This window comes from Xyrauchen texanus, chromosome 21 (assembly GCF_025860055.1).
Source record: "Xyrauchen texanus isolate HMW12.3.18 chromosome 21, RBS_HiC_50CHRs, whole genome shotgun sequence".
Taxonomy (NCBI): domain Eukaryota; kingdom Metazoa; phylum Chordata; class Actinopteri; order Cypriniformes; family Catostomidae; genus Xyrauchen; species Xyrauchen texanus.
The window spans coordinates 35,327,892-35,343,810 of NC_068296.1; the positions used below are offsets into that span (position 1 = coordinate 35,327,892).

The window sequence follows — 15,919 nt, forward strand, 5'->3', positions numbered from 1 at the left end:
TGAACTCACCATGAAAAGCGCTTACAGACAAAAACGTCTCATTCTGCGTTTTGGTGAAGATTTGGTGTGGTTCTGTGGTCATTAAAATACACCTTGAAAAATACTTGTTTTATATCACAAGTCCCATCTGGGCTTGTTTTGTACATTAAATAGCACTAAGAGCTCTGTAATGCTTCCCACAAGAAGGAGGACAGGGAGCAGGTGTTCAGCACAAGGTAAGCTTTTAATTCTCTCTACTTTTACAATACACAATATCATGCAAGCGCACTGAGTTGGCTTGTCGTCTCTCCCTGACTGGAGGCTCGGTGTCTGCTTTTATGCCGCTCTCCTCGTGCTCACTAGAATTAGAGACAGGTGTTAGGCATAATTTAGCTCAGGTGTAAGCGCCCTTACCGCTTTCCTCTCCCGGACGGGCGCTTGACCACACCCCCGCTGCCACATACCCCCACCGCCCGACTCAGGCCGGGGCACCATCCAGCCTGCCTACCACTCCCCCCCCATTTCTGGAGAGAAAGTCGGCGACAGCCATCTGCACCCCCGGTCTGTGGACCACCTTGAATTTAAAAGGCTGGAGAGCCAGGTACCAACGGGTGATCCGGGCGTTAGTATCTTTCATGCGGTGGAGCCACTGGAGTGGGGCGTGATCCGAGCAGAGGGTGAAGGCCCGCCCCAACAGGTAATACCGGAGGGTGAGGACCGCCCACTTGATGGCCAAACACTCCTTCTCCACGGTGCTGTACTTAGTCTCCCTCAAAGAGAGCTTCCGGCTAATGTACAGCACTGGGCTCCTCCCCTCCTCCACCTGCAAGAGTACGGCCCTCAGCCCTCTGTCTGAAGCGTCCGTCTGCAAAATAAAAGGAGAGAGAAATCAGGTGCATGAAGAAGCGGCCCCCACAAAGTGCGGCTTTAATCTGCATAAACGCCTGTTGACACTGCTCCGACCATTGAACCGGATCTGGAGCCCCCTTTTAGTGAGGTCAGTCAGCGGGCTGGTGACGTCCGAATAATTAGGCACAAACCTTCTATAATAGCCAGCCAGCCCCAGGAACTGCCTCACCCCTTTTTGGTCTTAGGTCTAGGGCAAGTCGCAATCGCCGCGGTCTTATCAATTTGGGGACGCACCTGGCCATGACCCAAGTGGAACCCCAGATACCGTACCTCCACACGCCCAATCGTGCACTTCTTAGGGTTTGCTGTGAGCCCGCCCGCCGCAGCGATCTCAGGACGGCCCTCAGATGTTGCATGTGCCGCTGCCAATCATTGCTATATATGATAATATCATCTAAATAGGCAGCGGCGTACGCGTGTGAGGTCTGAGGATCCGATCCATGAGTCGCTGAAACGTGGCGGCGCCCCAAACAAACCGAAAGGAAGCGTCACAAATTGGTGTAATCCAAACGGCGTAGTGAAGGATGTTTTCTCACGGGACATTGGTGTCAAGGGATCTGCCAATAACCCTTTGTTAAATCCAAGGTCGAATAAAATCGAGCAGTACCTAACCGATCGAGCAGTTCATCAACACGGGGCATTGGGTACACGTCAAATTTAGACACCGCGTTGACTTTTCTGTAATCCACACAGAATCGAACAGACCCATCACTCTTGGGAACAAGAACAACCGGGCTGGACCAATCACTGTGGGATTCCTCTATTACGCCCATATCAAGCATCGCATCTAATTCCTCCCGTACTATTTTCTTTTTATGTTCGGGTAGCGATAAGGCGACAACGCACCACCGCGCCCGGCTCGGTCTTGATGTGGTGCTGTATGATGTTTGTACGGCCCGGTAGAGGGGAAAACACATCCGCAAATTCCTTATGTAATTCGGAAACCTCTGTGAGTTGCCGCGGTGAGAGTTGGTCTCCACAAGTAACCGGAGTGTTAAGATTGTAGTTTTTGTTTACATCCGGTCCGAGCTCTGCCCTCTCCGGAAACTACCGTGGCCAACGTCACAGAGGCTCGTAAAGTTTGCGAAGTGTTCGTGACATAAAAGTCGTGCCTTGATCGGTGAGGATTTCTTTCGGAATCCCCACCCGGGAGATTATCTTGAAGAGTGCCCCTGCAACACTATGTGCGGAGATGTTGCTCAGAGGCACTGCTTCCGGATATCGCGTTGCGTAATCCACTAGGAATAACACGAAGCGATGTCCGCGTGCTGACCGTTCTAATGGCCCGACGAGGTCCATCCCAATTCTTTCGAAGGGGACCTCGATTAATGGTAGAGGGCGCAATGGCGCTTTTGGGGTGGCCGGTGGGTTTACCAGCTGACATTCACGGCACGCCGCACACCACCTGCGGACGTCACCGCCAATGCCCGGCGAATAGAAACGGGCTATTAGACAGAGAAGTGTTTTCCGTTCCCCTAGGTGACCGGCCATAGGATTATAGTGAGCCGCCTGGAAAACCATTTCCCGGCGGCTCCGTGGAATCAATAATTGTGTTACTTCCTCCTTTGTTTGAGCGTCCTGCGTCACTCTATATAACCGATCTCTAATCATGGCAAAATATGGGTATGCAATGGCGATGCCCGGCCGGAGCTGTTGACCATCAATTACTCTCACTTGGTCAAGAGCATGTTTAAGGGTTTCGTCCCGGGACTGCTCTAGAGGGAAGTCCCCCTCAGGGAATTCCCTGAGAGGAGGGGCGGCCACCTCGCCCCGTCCCACGTCATTCCGAGCAGCCGAGGACGGCCCCGGCTCCGCCTCCCCTGCCAAAGCATCGCACACCGCACACCTCTTTATGCAGGACCCATCCGCACAAATACCCTCCAAAATATCTTTAAAATTCGGCCAATCGGTACCCAAGATTAGCGGATGAGTGAGGCGGGAACTAACCGCTGCCTCCACACTATGGTTTTTTTCCCCTGAATTTAATCGCCAAAGTCACCATGGGATACTTGTGAACATCCCCATGCACACACCTCACCCCCACCAGTTTAGCTAAACCCAAAGCCCCGGGTTGAACCAAGCGTTGGTGGATGGTGGTCTGATTGCAGCCGGTATCCAGCAAAGCTTGGTAAATACCCCCCCCTGATCCTTACCGGAATCTGGTATGCTCCAGCCCGATAGGGGGCAGCCTGCGGGACGTCGGAGACCCGCACCACCGTCCCCACCTCCATCAGCGGACAATGATCCCGGAAGTGGTCCGGGTCTCCGCACCTCCAACAGGCCGGCCCAGGCGTTGCGGCTGCACTTGTGCTGGCGGGCGCCCCCACCTGAGGAGGAGAGCAGCTGAAAGACGGGGAATGGGAGGGTACATTCTCCCAAGGCCGGGAAGCTGGTCTCTGGAACCCTCCACGCCTACGCGGGGCAGGAACGGGCCCTGGGGAGAGAACAGAAGGAGAGAACACAGGGGAGGGGGCAAGGGCAGGGGCAGACACAAGGGAAGGGGAGAGAGAGAGAGACGAAGAAGAGGGCTCGTCCGCCCTCGGGATCGCCGCCAGATGGTCCTCTGCGAGACGGACAGCTTCCTCCAGCGACACCGGGCGGTGGCACTGGACCCACTCCGCCGTTTTCCGGGGCAGCCGTTGACTAAATTGCTCCAGTACCACCTGATCGATAACACCCTCGACGTCGCGGTCCCCCGCGATCAGCCACCTCCGACAGGCGTCCCGGAACCGTTGGGCAAATGCGAACGGGCGATCGGACTTTTCCAACTTCATGCCCCGGAAGAGCTGACGATTCTCTTCCGGGCTCTGACCGACCCGTTGCAAAATGGCTCTTTTTAGGTCTGTATAGGCCAGGAGGTTAGTTGCCGGCAGTTGTTGAGCCGCGAGTTGAGCTTCCCCGGACAGGAGAGGAACTAGGCGGGCTGCCCATTGTTCATGCGGCCAGCCCCAGATTTCTGCCGTTCGCTCAAACAAATCAAGAAAGGCCTCAGGATCGTCTGCTACCCCCATCTTCTGTAACGTGGGCGGGGGCAGCGTGGAGCGGGTGTCCGGGGTCGCGGCTGTGGCCGGCGCGGCCTCCTGGCTAAGGAGGCTCCGGATGGCGTGCCGGTCCTCTGCCTGAGCCCGCATGATTTAAAAAAACCGGCGATCCTGGTCCTACCGGAGCTCAAGCAGGGATTGTTGGTGGCTCTGGTGTAGTGTCGCGAGGGACTGGAGGACCTCCGTCAGCTGGGAATACTCTACGGGGCGACCCATCTCCATACTTGGATGAACAAGTCCCGGGTTTCGGCACCAGTGTAATGCTTCCCACAAGAAGGAGGACAGGGAACAGGTGTTCAGCACAAGGTAAGCTTTTAATTCTCTCTACTTTTACAATACACAATATCATGCAAGCGCACTGAGTTGGCTTGTCGTCTCTCCCTGACTGGAGGCTCGGTGTCTGCTTTTATGCCGCTCTCCTCGTGCTCACTGGAATTAGAGACAGGTGTTAGGCATAATTTAGCTCAGGTGTAAGCGCCCTTACCGCTTTCCTCTCCCGGACGGGCGCTTGACCACGCCCCCGCTGCCACAAGCTCCTTTCTCCATAATTCTTCACTGAGAGGGAAGCGCTGTTATCTTATTTACTCTGATAACAACTTCAGCAGCTCTATCATAGGACAGAGCATAATGGTCATCACCATTACAATTTAATGAGTTATTAATAATAATAATAATGAACTACTGTATATTTGACATTGGTTTTAAAATTTAAATATAATAAAATAATGCTTTTTTTTTTTTTTCTAAGATGCTGTTTTAAATGTATCTTTGTCCATTCCTTTTCATTATTCATTGACATTTCCCCATTTCAAATAATGGGTTGTTCTTTATATATTTAAAGAGACAGTTCACCCAAAAATGAAAATGCTGTCTTCATGCCATCTGTGTATGACTTTCCTCTGCTGAACACAAACGATAACTTTTAGAAGAATATCTCAGCTCTGTAGGTCCATACAATACGAGTAAATGGTGATCAGGCCCTTGACGCTCCCAAAAGGAGATAAACATAACAATCCATCAGACTCCAGTTGTTTAATCTATGTCTTCTGAAACATTTTAGTTGGTTTTGGATGAAAACAGACCAAAATGTAACTCCTTTTTCAGAAATCTTCCTGGTGATCATGATTTCAAGCTCGATTACACTTCCTGTAGCACCATCTTGCGCTCTTCGCATGTGTCAAGCGTAATTAAGCTTGAAATCATAATCGTGTCTAGAGACTGCAAAAGCAATATGTACAGTGAAAAAGGAGTTACATACTGGTCTGTTCTCAACAAAATCAAACTGGATCACTTCAGAAGACATTGATTAAACCACTGGAGTCTTATCGATTTATTTTATGCTGATAAGTCATACACATCTGGGATGGCTTGATAGTAAGTAAATTATTCATATTCAACTATTCCTTTAAAACACTTCTCCCAGGAAACATTTCCTTCTATACTTCATTATCAGCCTTTATCACTCTCACAAATACTATCACTCTCCCTCTTTCTAAATTCCCCTTTCTGTGTCATCAACAGAATGACTCATAAGCTCATGTCTCATTTCCTGTCCTTTAATCTTACAAAGCCACCAATTAATGCTGGTATTTTCAATGAGAGATTGTGCTTGTTACTCAGAGAAATCAAAGGAGTTCCTTATGATGATGTTTGCATTCTTCTGCCTCTGTATGTCTGCTATTTGCTAGCAGACTGGCAGACTGCCTCCCACATCCCAGAAGAAATAAAATTTTAAAACCCGGATGACTGCTTCTGTTCCTGTTAGAAGTATAGTGTCCTGTTTTCTTTCCCTTCACTGCAATTGGTTAGGATGTGTTTTCTAATAATGCCCCATCCGTTCCTCAGATATACAGCTGTGATATTGCCAAAGGTGTCAATCATCAAATTGTCTGACCATGTTTGACCTTGTCCTGCAGATGTCTGCTTTTATTACAGCAAATGCTAAATCACTCATTCTAGCTCATTTATGTATTCAACACTCCACTCCCATAATGACCTTCAAACTATTTTTCTGTTTCCCAGAATAACTCACCTTGGCTACATTCATGCAGTCAGCATTTAAAAATTACGTTTTATATTATATACACTGATGAGCCAAAACATTACGACCACCTGCCAAATATGTTGTTCCTCCGCGTGTCGCCAAAACAGTGCAGACCCGCCGAGGCATGGACTCCACAAGACCCCTGAAGGTGTCGTGTGGTATCCGGCACCAAGAAATTTGCAACAGATCCTTCGAGTCATTTAAGTTGCGAGGTGGATCCGCCGTGGATCGGACTTGTTGGTCCAGCACATCCCACAGATGCTCAATCGGATTGAGATCTGGGGAATTTGGAGGCCAGAGCAACACCTTGAACTCTTCATGAAATCATGTTCTTCAAACCATTCCTGAACAATGTGTGTAGAGTAGCAGGACGCATAATCCTGCTGAAGAGGCCACTGCCTTAAGGGTATACCATTGCCATAAAGAGGTGTACCTTGTCTGCAACCTTGTTTAGGTAGGTGGTACGTGTCAAATTGACGTCCACATGAATGGCCGGAACCAGGGTTTCCCAGCAGAATATTTCCAATATTGCCTCCACCGGCTTGTCGTCTTCCCACAGTGCATCCTGGTGCCATCACTTCCCCAGCTAAATGGCGCACACGTACAAAGCCGTCCACATGATGAAAATGGGACTCGGACCAGCCAACCTTCTTCCACTGCTCCAAGATGCAGTTCCTTGGATGCCCAACACCCTGTTGCCAATTTGTGGTTTGTCCCTCCTTGGACCACTGTCTTTTTAAGATATTTTATTCACTCATTAATATTTAGAAAATATCACCTCTTAAACTACCAGTGTTGGGCAAGCTATTCAAAAAATGTACTGTGACGAGAAGGAGGATGGGGCCGGGCCATGAGTGCACAAGCTGGCCCCCAATCTCTCCTGGACTGCCCCGTCCGGCTCGTCTTTATCCCTCTCCTCAGCTGGTTAGCTCAATTGGGGGCGGGCATGCACACTCATGGCCTGGCCCCCACCCTCCTCCTCATCACATGTACATAGTCAAGCTACCAACTAGGGGTGATCAATACAACGAATTTATCGAAATGTCAAAAAAGTACATATAGTGATATGCACATCACAAGGAACACAGTGAATTAACTCATTTTTAATTAATATGAACATGAAAGTGTAAAAATAAAATATTTTACAACAGATTATTTTAGAATATCCCATAATATGGTGAAATGTATATTTTCATTTGCTTTTTACAAATAAATGAATTTTAATATCTGCTACATAGCTAATGGTAAAACTGTAGGCTACATATTACATGGAGTCTATATTCAATTTTGAAAAAAATACAACTATATTTGTTAAAGTAATTTGTGGTTATAACAACGCAGGGGTGAGTAAACAATTATTGATTTTACATTTTTGGGTGAACCAACCCTTTAAGGTCTATTAGATTTATAAAAGCCATGGTACAGTACAGTATAGGATAGGATAGTATTGTAGAGTATCACTGTATTTACATGGTGCTCCCATGTAATGGTACATGTCCAAAAAACATGGTAATGACAGGGTATTTTTTGGTGTTTTCGTGTAGGCTACTAAGTGTTTTGCTGTCTGCAGCAGTGGTTCACAAGCTGCACATGTGTTGAACTTAATAAAAACCTTCTTCATCACTGGTAAACGCACATTTCCAGGTTTGGTTTCCATTGTTTGTAGACCAACTGTAACCAACGTTATCTTTTTCTCAGTGCTCTGCTGGCATGTTGGTGAGCGAGAAACTGCTCAAAATTATTCAGTGGCTCGTAAGCAGGGTTAGGGTTTCAGATTGAATTGTGAACTAATTCAGACCATTTTGCTTTCACATGTGATCAATTTTATTGTAAAAAAATTACTTGATTTTTTAATTGGATATGTTTCGTTTTTTAGATGTAAAATGCAGCGTTACACCATTTCTCAACACAACCTACTGACATATGTATATAACTGGATTGCTCATTACATCACAACAGTGAAGCTACTGCGCCGCCATCTTTGTATTCCCTAAAATTCTGTACTCACTGGGTCAGAGTCATTTTTACACATCCAGTCACTTAAAAAATAAATAAAGTCTACATTATAAAGCATAACAATGCAATCTAATTACAATACATGTAATTAGTTTTTTATTTGGACTCTCATATTCTACGTGTGAGCGTGTTATGTTACTCTTTATTGCAGCAGCATTACTTCAGCGGCGCACAAGTTACCTCAACAGAAACAAGTTTTAGAAACTGAGGTAAGATATCAGTAGACATTTTTAAACATGTTTACAGGCTTTAAGTTGTTTATTCTGAATACAAAATAATGCTTTGTAAATTTTGTTTACGTTGAACATTCATTGTGGCTATTTTCTTGATAATGAATATTAGCTATGTTGCTAACATTAGCTTAGGAAAATAACCACAGTGAATAACAGTAGCACACCACGTTAGCTTTTTTGTTGGATATCTGCTTGCAGATCAACACCAGTGATACAACTGATGATTATAATGTGGGCTTGCATTAATGCTCTGAGTGTAATTTGTATTTTTTGCAGTGCAGGCCTGAACACGGCCCATCTCACGGCATAATGTCTACAGTGGACAACTGGAATTGACGAGGAGCACATGGATATTGCTGAAATTAAACTAGGTACGTTTGCAGTTTGCATTTCAATAATCATCCCATTGAATGTTAGGTAATACCGGAATTGTTTTGCAATAGAAGGAAAAGCTGTATGAGGAGACAGATGTCAGCTTGGCTTCACTGAAGAGCTGTTTTAACAGTTAAGAGAATAGACAACAATAGCAGAGTAAAAGAGATTACACTATCTGTTTTTATTTGCAATGAAGATACTTTTGCTACATGCAGTATGTAACAATAGTCTTATAAAATCACTGTGTTTCAGATAGTTATAACTTTTAATGTTAATAGATAAGTTGACCCAAAAATGTCAATTCTGTCATCATATACTCAACCTCATGTCCTTCCAAATCCATGTGACTTTCTTTTGCAGAACACAAAAGAAGGTAATTTGTATTCCATATAAGGAAAGTAAATGGTGAGCAAAACCTTGTTCTGGTCACCATCGACTTTCATTATATGGACAAAAACATTCTTTAAAATATCATCTTTTGTATTCCACTGAAAAAGTCAAACAGGTTTGGAAGGACATGCGGTTCAGTAAATGATGACTGACTTTAGATTTTGTGTGAACTATCCCTTTTATCCCTCTTTTGAGCCATTCCTTGGTAGAATGTTTTGGGTCATTGTCATGTTGCATAATCCAAATCCGCTTCATCTTAAATATTCGGACAGATGGTCACACAATTTCCTCAAGCACCCTCTGATACAATGAAGAATTCATGACTAGACCCTGCGGTAGCAAAGCAGCCCCAAACCATGACATTTCAACCCCCATGCTTCACAGTTGGTATGATGTTCTTGTGCTCAAATGCGGTCTTTAGTTTGCGCAACACGTCTTCTGTTACTGTGCCCAAACAATTCAACTTTGGATTCATCTGTCCAAAGCACATTGTTCCAGAAGTCCTGGTCTTGGTTTTCTCTGGCCAACTTTAATCTTGCCCTGATGTTTGTTTGTTTTTTGACAGCAAGGGTTTCCTCCTTGCACACCTCCCATGCAAATCAAACTTGTGCGGTCTCTTTCTTATGGTAGATGCATGTACTTTGACATCAACTGTGGCAAGAGCAACCTGTAGGTCCTGAGATGACATTTTAGGATTGCTGGAGACTTCTTTAAGCATCTTGCAGTCTGCTCTTGGGCTGAACTTGCTAGGACGGCCTGACTTGGGCATGTTGGCAGTTGTTTAAAATGTTCTCCACATGTAAAGTGGAGTGGCTGATTTAGAATTGTTTGGAGATTTTTTTTAAATCCCTTCCCAGATTCATATGCATCTATAACCTTCTTTCTGAAGGCCTTCAACAATCAAGAGCAAACCAAAGTAAATGTCTGAGGTTTAAATAAGACAGGCTCCTCCACAATCCTCTCTAACCATGTTCTGATCTTTTGCACCTGATTCTAATTTTAGGCATTTATAGTAGCAAATAAATGTGGGGATGTCCTATATTTTTCTATTACTATTAAGTACATTTTACGAATAATTAAAAAAAAAGAAATTTCTTCAGTTTTATTAGTTTATTTGTATGACCATCTCTCAGTATTGTTAAAATGATGATCTGATACCCATATGTTGAAAAGGACAAAGGTTTTAATAGGGTGTCCTATCTTTTTCACATGACTGTATAATACACTTCTCATCTCTTTTTTTATCTTTGTTACATACTGTTATAAAATTGTAATTTCTAGGGATGGGTTTGGCTCTTGCAGAGAGGGTTGCTGGCAGTAGGAACTGATCTTTATATCTTACTGTTTTAATTATTTATTTATTTTTGCAGTACAAGCTTTCCCAGAGTTTTCCTAAGCCGTTTGGAGTGTGATGCAGCACGTTTCCTTGGCAATGAAGTGGAGCCTGATGTTAGTGTAGCTTCCTGCAATGAACAGTTGCCACTAGCTCTGATGGCATGTCTTGCTGCCATTCTTTTGTAAGCGGATTTAAATGGCCTTGCAGTGGGATTGTTGTTAAATCCATTAGCAGATTTTTCCCCACATATCTTCGAATTGTTATTATATTGTTCAGTTTAATAGTCAATTTATGTGTGTACATGGAAGCTTCTGAACAAATATATATGTATGATTTCCTTGAGTGTGCATAAATGTCAATAAACCTCTTTCTGATTATGAATTAAAAGATCAGGGGATTGTTGTAATATTGGGGTAATTTATACACTGATGTCGATTATTAAAGATTATGATCTATCTATTATCTGGTATTTATTTGTATTTTTTAAATGGAACCTGAATTTTTCTCAGTTCCCAACCATAGAGAACAGGACCATTTTTAGCACTCTTAAACAGTATAGAGAATCATATTGTAATTCATTCTTTCACTCTTATACTCTCACTCACCAGTGGATGAAGTTCAGAGATCATCTGCAGCAATCTGAGCAGATGCTGTCTGCCGGCCTGGTCCAGCTGTGTCATCATTGCCATCAGTTCACAGATGCGCTGGTGAATGGGCTCTGGTTGCCGTGGATACACAGATGGCAGCACTCTCAACAGCATGGCATTACCTATCAAAAGCAATAACCAATCTATTGTATATGATCTAACCAGCAATCAATCACTATTCTTGTACTGAACTGCCTTAGAAACTCTGTTATTTATTTTAGAAAATAAAAAAACAAACACATTAATAATAGCAAATAACTACAGTGTTCCCACTCTTTTCAAGGCAGTTTTCCAGAACATTTTACGTGCCCACCGGGTGTAATATTTAAGCAACAACACACAAGAGGCATTGATGCGTATTGTGGTTATTTTTTCTGATTTTCTGTTTTTGTCAGCTTAATTACATTTTAACCCATTGTGATTATTAAACCCCCAAAAAGTTTAGATTTATTTAAATATAGTCTGTATGTGCTGCGCACTTTATAGCGCTCTGCTCTCTGTCATCTATTACCCATTCAACTTAAATATTGTTTTAAAATTGTAAACAAATACTCATGATGACTATAATAATAATAATAATAAAATTAAACATTATTATTGACTTTTAATTTTAAATACAACAGTAATATTTAAATCGTGCACTTTTTAAACCCTCACGCTTTTATTTTGACATTCTGAACTCTCCAGGAAGTCCTGTATGTGTCTGTTTGTAAGCAAGTTCTCAGTAGTTTAATTAGTTTCTTATTCAAATTCTGGTAAAATGCTCCTCTGGTGCCGTTCTAAATGCATAATACAAGTGAACCGAACTGTTGTGCATCTACCTCTGAGATGATGTTCGTGAGTAGCGCTCAAATACAGCGCACCGCTGTGAAGGCTAAAAATAGCCGCCGTGTGTGTGTGTGTGTGTAAACAGAGCAGCGCCATTCACTGACACGCTGGAGCTGTGCGTGCATTTTATACATTTACTTATTAAACACAGTCTTTTGTGATTCACAGAGCTATCGCACGTACTCAAGTGGCTTTGAATAAAATGCTCGAGTCATATGAACTACTTAAATTGTTTTTTAATGGTTCTCATTTTTGGAGCAGATTTGGATCAGGCTCATCAGACAGACACCCGATCCATCTAAAAGCTTCAGTATCGGAGCCGATACCGATCCAGGTTCCAACTTTGTCATTATCTAAAATGTACAACTCAAATGATTATGTAGTTAACACTAAAGCCATCAAATAAAAAAACTAATCATATTTTGCACTATTTTGTCAGAGCAAAGCATAGATGACAGCAGATGAGCAGAGAATGTACATGACAGGGCTTTGTCATGATGTTTTTTTACAATGCACAGCCATTGACAAAATGATACATATTTGAGTATTTGACACCTATTCGAGTCACAATCATTACCATGCAACCTTTTTAGTGACACAGTCAAGCAGTTTTATTACATTAAATATTTTCTAAGACAAATAATTATTTTCAGGGACATTTAGGATTTGCTCTCATTTTCCATGACTGGAAAACTACATTGCAAAATTCCAGGTTTTCCAAGACGTTTGGGAATCCTGAACTATTATGATTTAGTTATTATAGTAATAAATGACAATAATTATTTAATTCACAAATACTTTATATTGTATACTATAATAAATTAACATGATTTCCTTCCAATAGTGTAAAAAGGTTTCTGAAACATTGTTATTTTGTATAATTATTTCTTTGTAGGCATTGTTTTACTGTAGCAACATTTGTGGGCCTACCTATAGTATTCTGCCAGAAACTGTATTTAACACTGTGAATTTTTAAGGGATTTGACTGACACTTATCTTATTGCTATCAGCTTATTTACTTTTCATTCAAAAGGGTCTTTTGTTATGGTATTTCACTTGTTATTAGCAGTCCTTTGATTAGTATAGGTTATGATCAACCCTTGAATGAGAAACACCATGAATGATGAATTGAACCTCCAGCACAGCGGATGATTTAGACTGTGTGCCATTTCCCTGCAACAACAGAACAGAAATGGCACACACATTGTACAAAGACTTCAAAACAATTCAACAGCCCTTTCCTGGATAATAAATACACCGTTTTGTTGTTGTTGTTATTTACATTTTATTGTGCTTTATTTGCTCATTTATTTAGTCAGAAATGTCAGGAAGCAGTGTTTCAGCTTAGACGCATATGGAAAAAATGATCTCACAGAGATCATGAGAGATTTTTTTTCACAGAAACAAAAGGTCTCATGACCTTAAAAATTGTGATCTAAAGTCGAATGCTTAAATACTTGAAATGTATTTTGTAGGCAATTGTAAATTGTGCCTATGTATTCATTTCTTCACAAAACAATGTAAGAAATTGAAGTAATTTAGAAAAAAAGCAGAAATAAAGGACTAATTGGAAACACTGTAGACAGCCACTCGTGTCAGCTAATTGTCACTCTTCATCTGGAAGTAATCAAGAACTTCCTAAAGGTGACTGTGAGAACTCAAGAAAGATCTCTGTTTGTAGTCTGAAATAAAACAAGGTTACACTGGCACTCCGTGAAATAATAAATATGCATGAGAACAGGAAGTGGAAGGAGACCTTTAGCTGAAGATGTCAATTCATGAGTGGAACAACAAATGGATGGGACCAGGACCAATAATAAAAAAATCTGTAACCTCTCAGGTGTGACAGTTATGATGTTTCCACGTGTATATTCCTCTGTGTGTCTTCATATTATTCATATACAGGGACTATACTATGGAAAAACAGGAATTTCTTTGCTCTTTTGATATACAAGAGTTAGATTGTAATATGTAGATATTTTAGGGTTGGGTGAAATAGCTAAAAAATATATATATTAAAAATAACTTTTGATCTATATCTCACTATTTACTGTATGGTCTGCTCTGAAATGGCTTAAAAGAGAGATTTATTATCAATCAGAAAAATCATCACTTCAGACAAACCACTGTAACCAATTACATTCAAAATATGTAATGCACATGCAAGAAAAATGCAGTAAAAACCTAGTTTAAAAAATCAAGTCATGTTTTCCACACTGCTTATCAGTGAATAAATAAAAACAACTCATTTAGGGATTTTAATGCATTAATTGAATTAACATCCAACAGTCCACGTTTAAAGCTGCACTATGTGTGATTGAAATTTAAAAAAGTCACCTGAATCAAAATGACAGGTAAAAAAAATACCTGATGAGATAATTCATATTTACACTCTTTTTGCGTAATTAGGTAAAATTACAGTTTGATTGTAGAGATGTAAAAAAAAAAAATTACAAGTGATATTTACCTTTTCTCTTTCTCTTTTGCTTTCTTCAAACATCACAGGAGTTTACATACACTTAGGTTTAAAATGGTGCAATTAAAACTTAATGTGACATTTTTGGTTATTGATTCATTGTCATTGTTTCATACACCGTTGAAGTCATGGGTTTACGTACGCTTAGGTTTAAGTCATTAAAACTCCACAGATTTCATAATAGCAAACTATAGTTTTGGCAAGTCGTTTAGGACATCTACTTTGTGCATGACATGAGGAATATTTTCAGCAATTGTTTACAAACAGACTGTTTCACATTTAATTGACTACATCACAATTCCAGTGGGTCAGAAGTTTACATACACTAAGTTAACTGTGCATTTAAGCAGTTTGTAAAACTCCATAAACTGATGTCAAACCTTTAGGCAATTAGCTTCTGATAGGTTAACTGGCTAATTAGAGTCCAACCTGTGGATGTATTGCAAGGCCTACCTTCAAACGCAGTGCTTCTTTGCCTGACACCATATTAAAATCAAAAGAAATCAGTCAAGACCTCAGAATAAAAAAAAATTAAAAAAACCTTTGGACCTCCACAAGTCTGATTCATCCTTGGGAGCAATTTCCAAAGGCCTGAAGATACCATGTACATCTTTACAAACAATAGTACTCAAGTATAAACACTATGGGACCACGCAGCCTCAGGGAAGAGACACATTAATTCTTGTTGAGATGAACATAGTGTAGTGTGAAAAATGCAAATCAATCCCAGAACAACAGCGAAGAACCTTGTGAAGATGCTGGAGGAAACAGGTAAACAAGTATCTAAATCCACAGTAAAATGAGTTCCATATCGACATAACCTGAAAGGCTGCTCAGCCAGCAAGAAGCCACTGCTCCATAAAAAAGCCAGAGTACAGTTTTCAAGTGCACATGGGGACAAAGATCTTACTTTTTGGAGAAATGTCCTCTGGTCTGATGAATCAAAACATTTACTGTTTTAGCCATAATGACCATCTTTATGTTTGGAGGGAAAAGGGTGATGCTTGCAAGCCGAAGAACACCATCCCAACTGTGAATCATGGGGGTGGCAGCATCATGTTGTGGGGTGCTTTGCTGCAGGAGGGACTGGTGCACTTCACAAAATAGATGGCATCATGAGGAAGTAAAGATATGAAGATATATTGAAGCAACATCTCAAGACATCAGCCAGAAAGTTAAAGATCAGTAGCAAATGGGTCTTCCAAATAGACAATGACCTCAAGCATTCCCCCAAAGTTGTGGCAAAATGACTTATAAGGACAACAAAGTCAAGATACTGGAGTGGCCATCACAAAGCCCTGACCTCAATCCGACATAAATTCTGTGGGCATAATTGAAAAAGTGTGTGCGAGCAAGGAGGCCTACAAACCTGACTCAGTTAAACCAGTTCTGTCTGGAGGAATGGTTCAAAATTCCAGCAACTTATTGTGAGAAGCTTGTAGAAGGCTTTGGTTTGACCCAAGTTAAACAATTTAAAGGCAATGCTTCCAAATACTAACAAAGTGTATGTAAACTTCTGACCCACTGGGAATGTGATGAAAGAAAAAAAAGCTGAAATAAATAATTCTCTCTACTATTATTCAGATATTTCACTTTCTTAAAATAAAGTAGTGATCCTAAGACAGGGAATGTTTTCTACTTTTAA

General features: G+C 41.8%; 1 protein-coding gene across 2 annotated transcripts in view; it reads right to left on the reverse strand.

Moving 5' to 3' along the window:
- The window catches only part of LOC127662005 (ventricular zone-expressed PH domain-containing protein-like), a 160,784-nt gene that overhangs the window by 84,524 nt on the left and 60,341 nt on the right, over positions 1 to 15,919 (reverse strand). For both annotated transcript variants that reach the window (XM_052153016.1, XM_052153015.1), the window contains exon 5: positions 10,929 to 11,092. In XM_052153016.1, the coding sequence (XP_052008976.1) occupies positions 10,929 to 11,092 (164 nt within the window). The remainder of the gene's footprint in view (positions 1 to 10,928; positions 11,093 to 15,919) is intronic.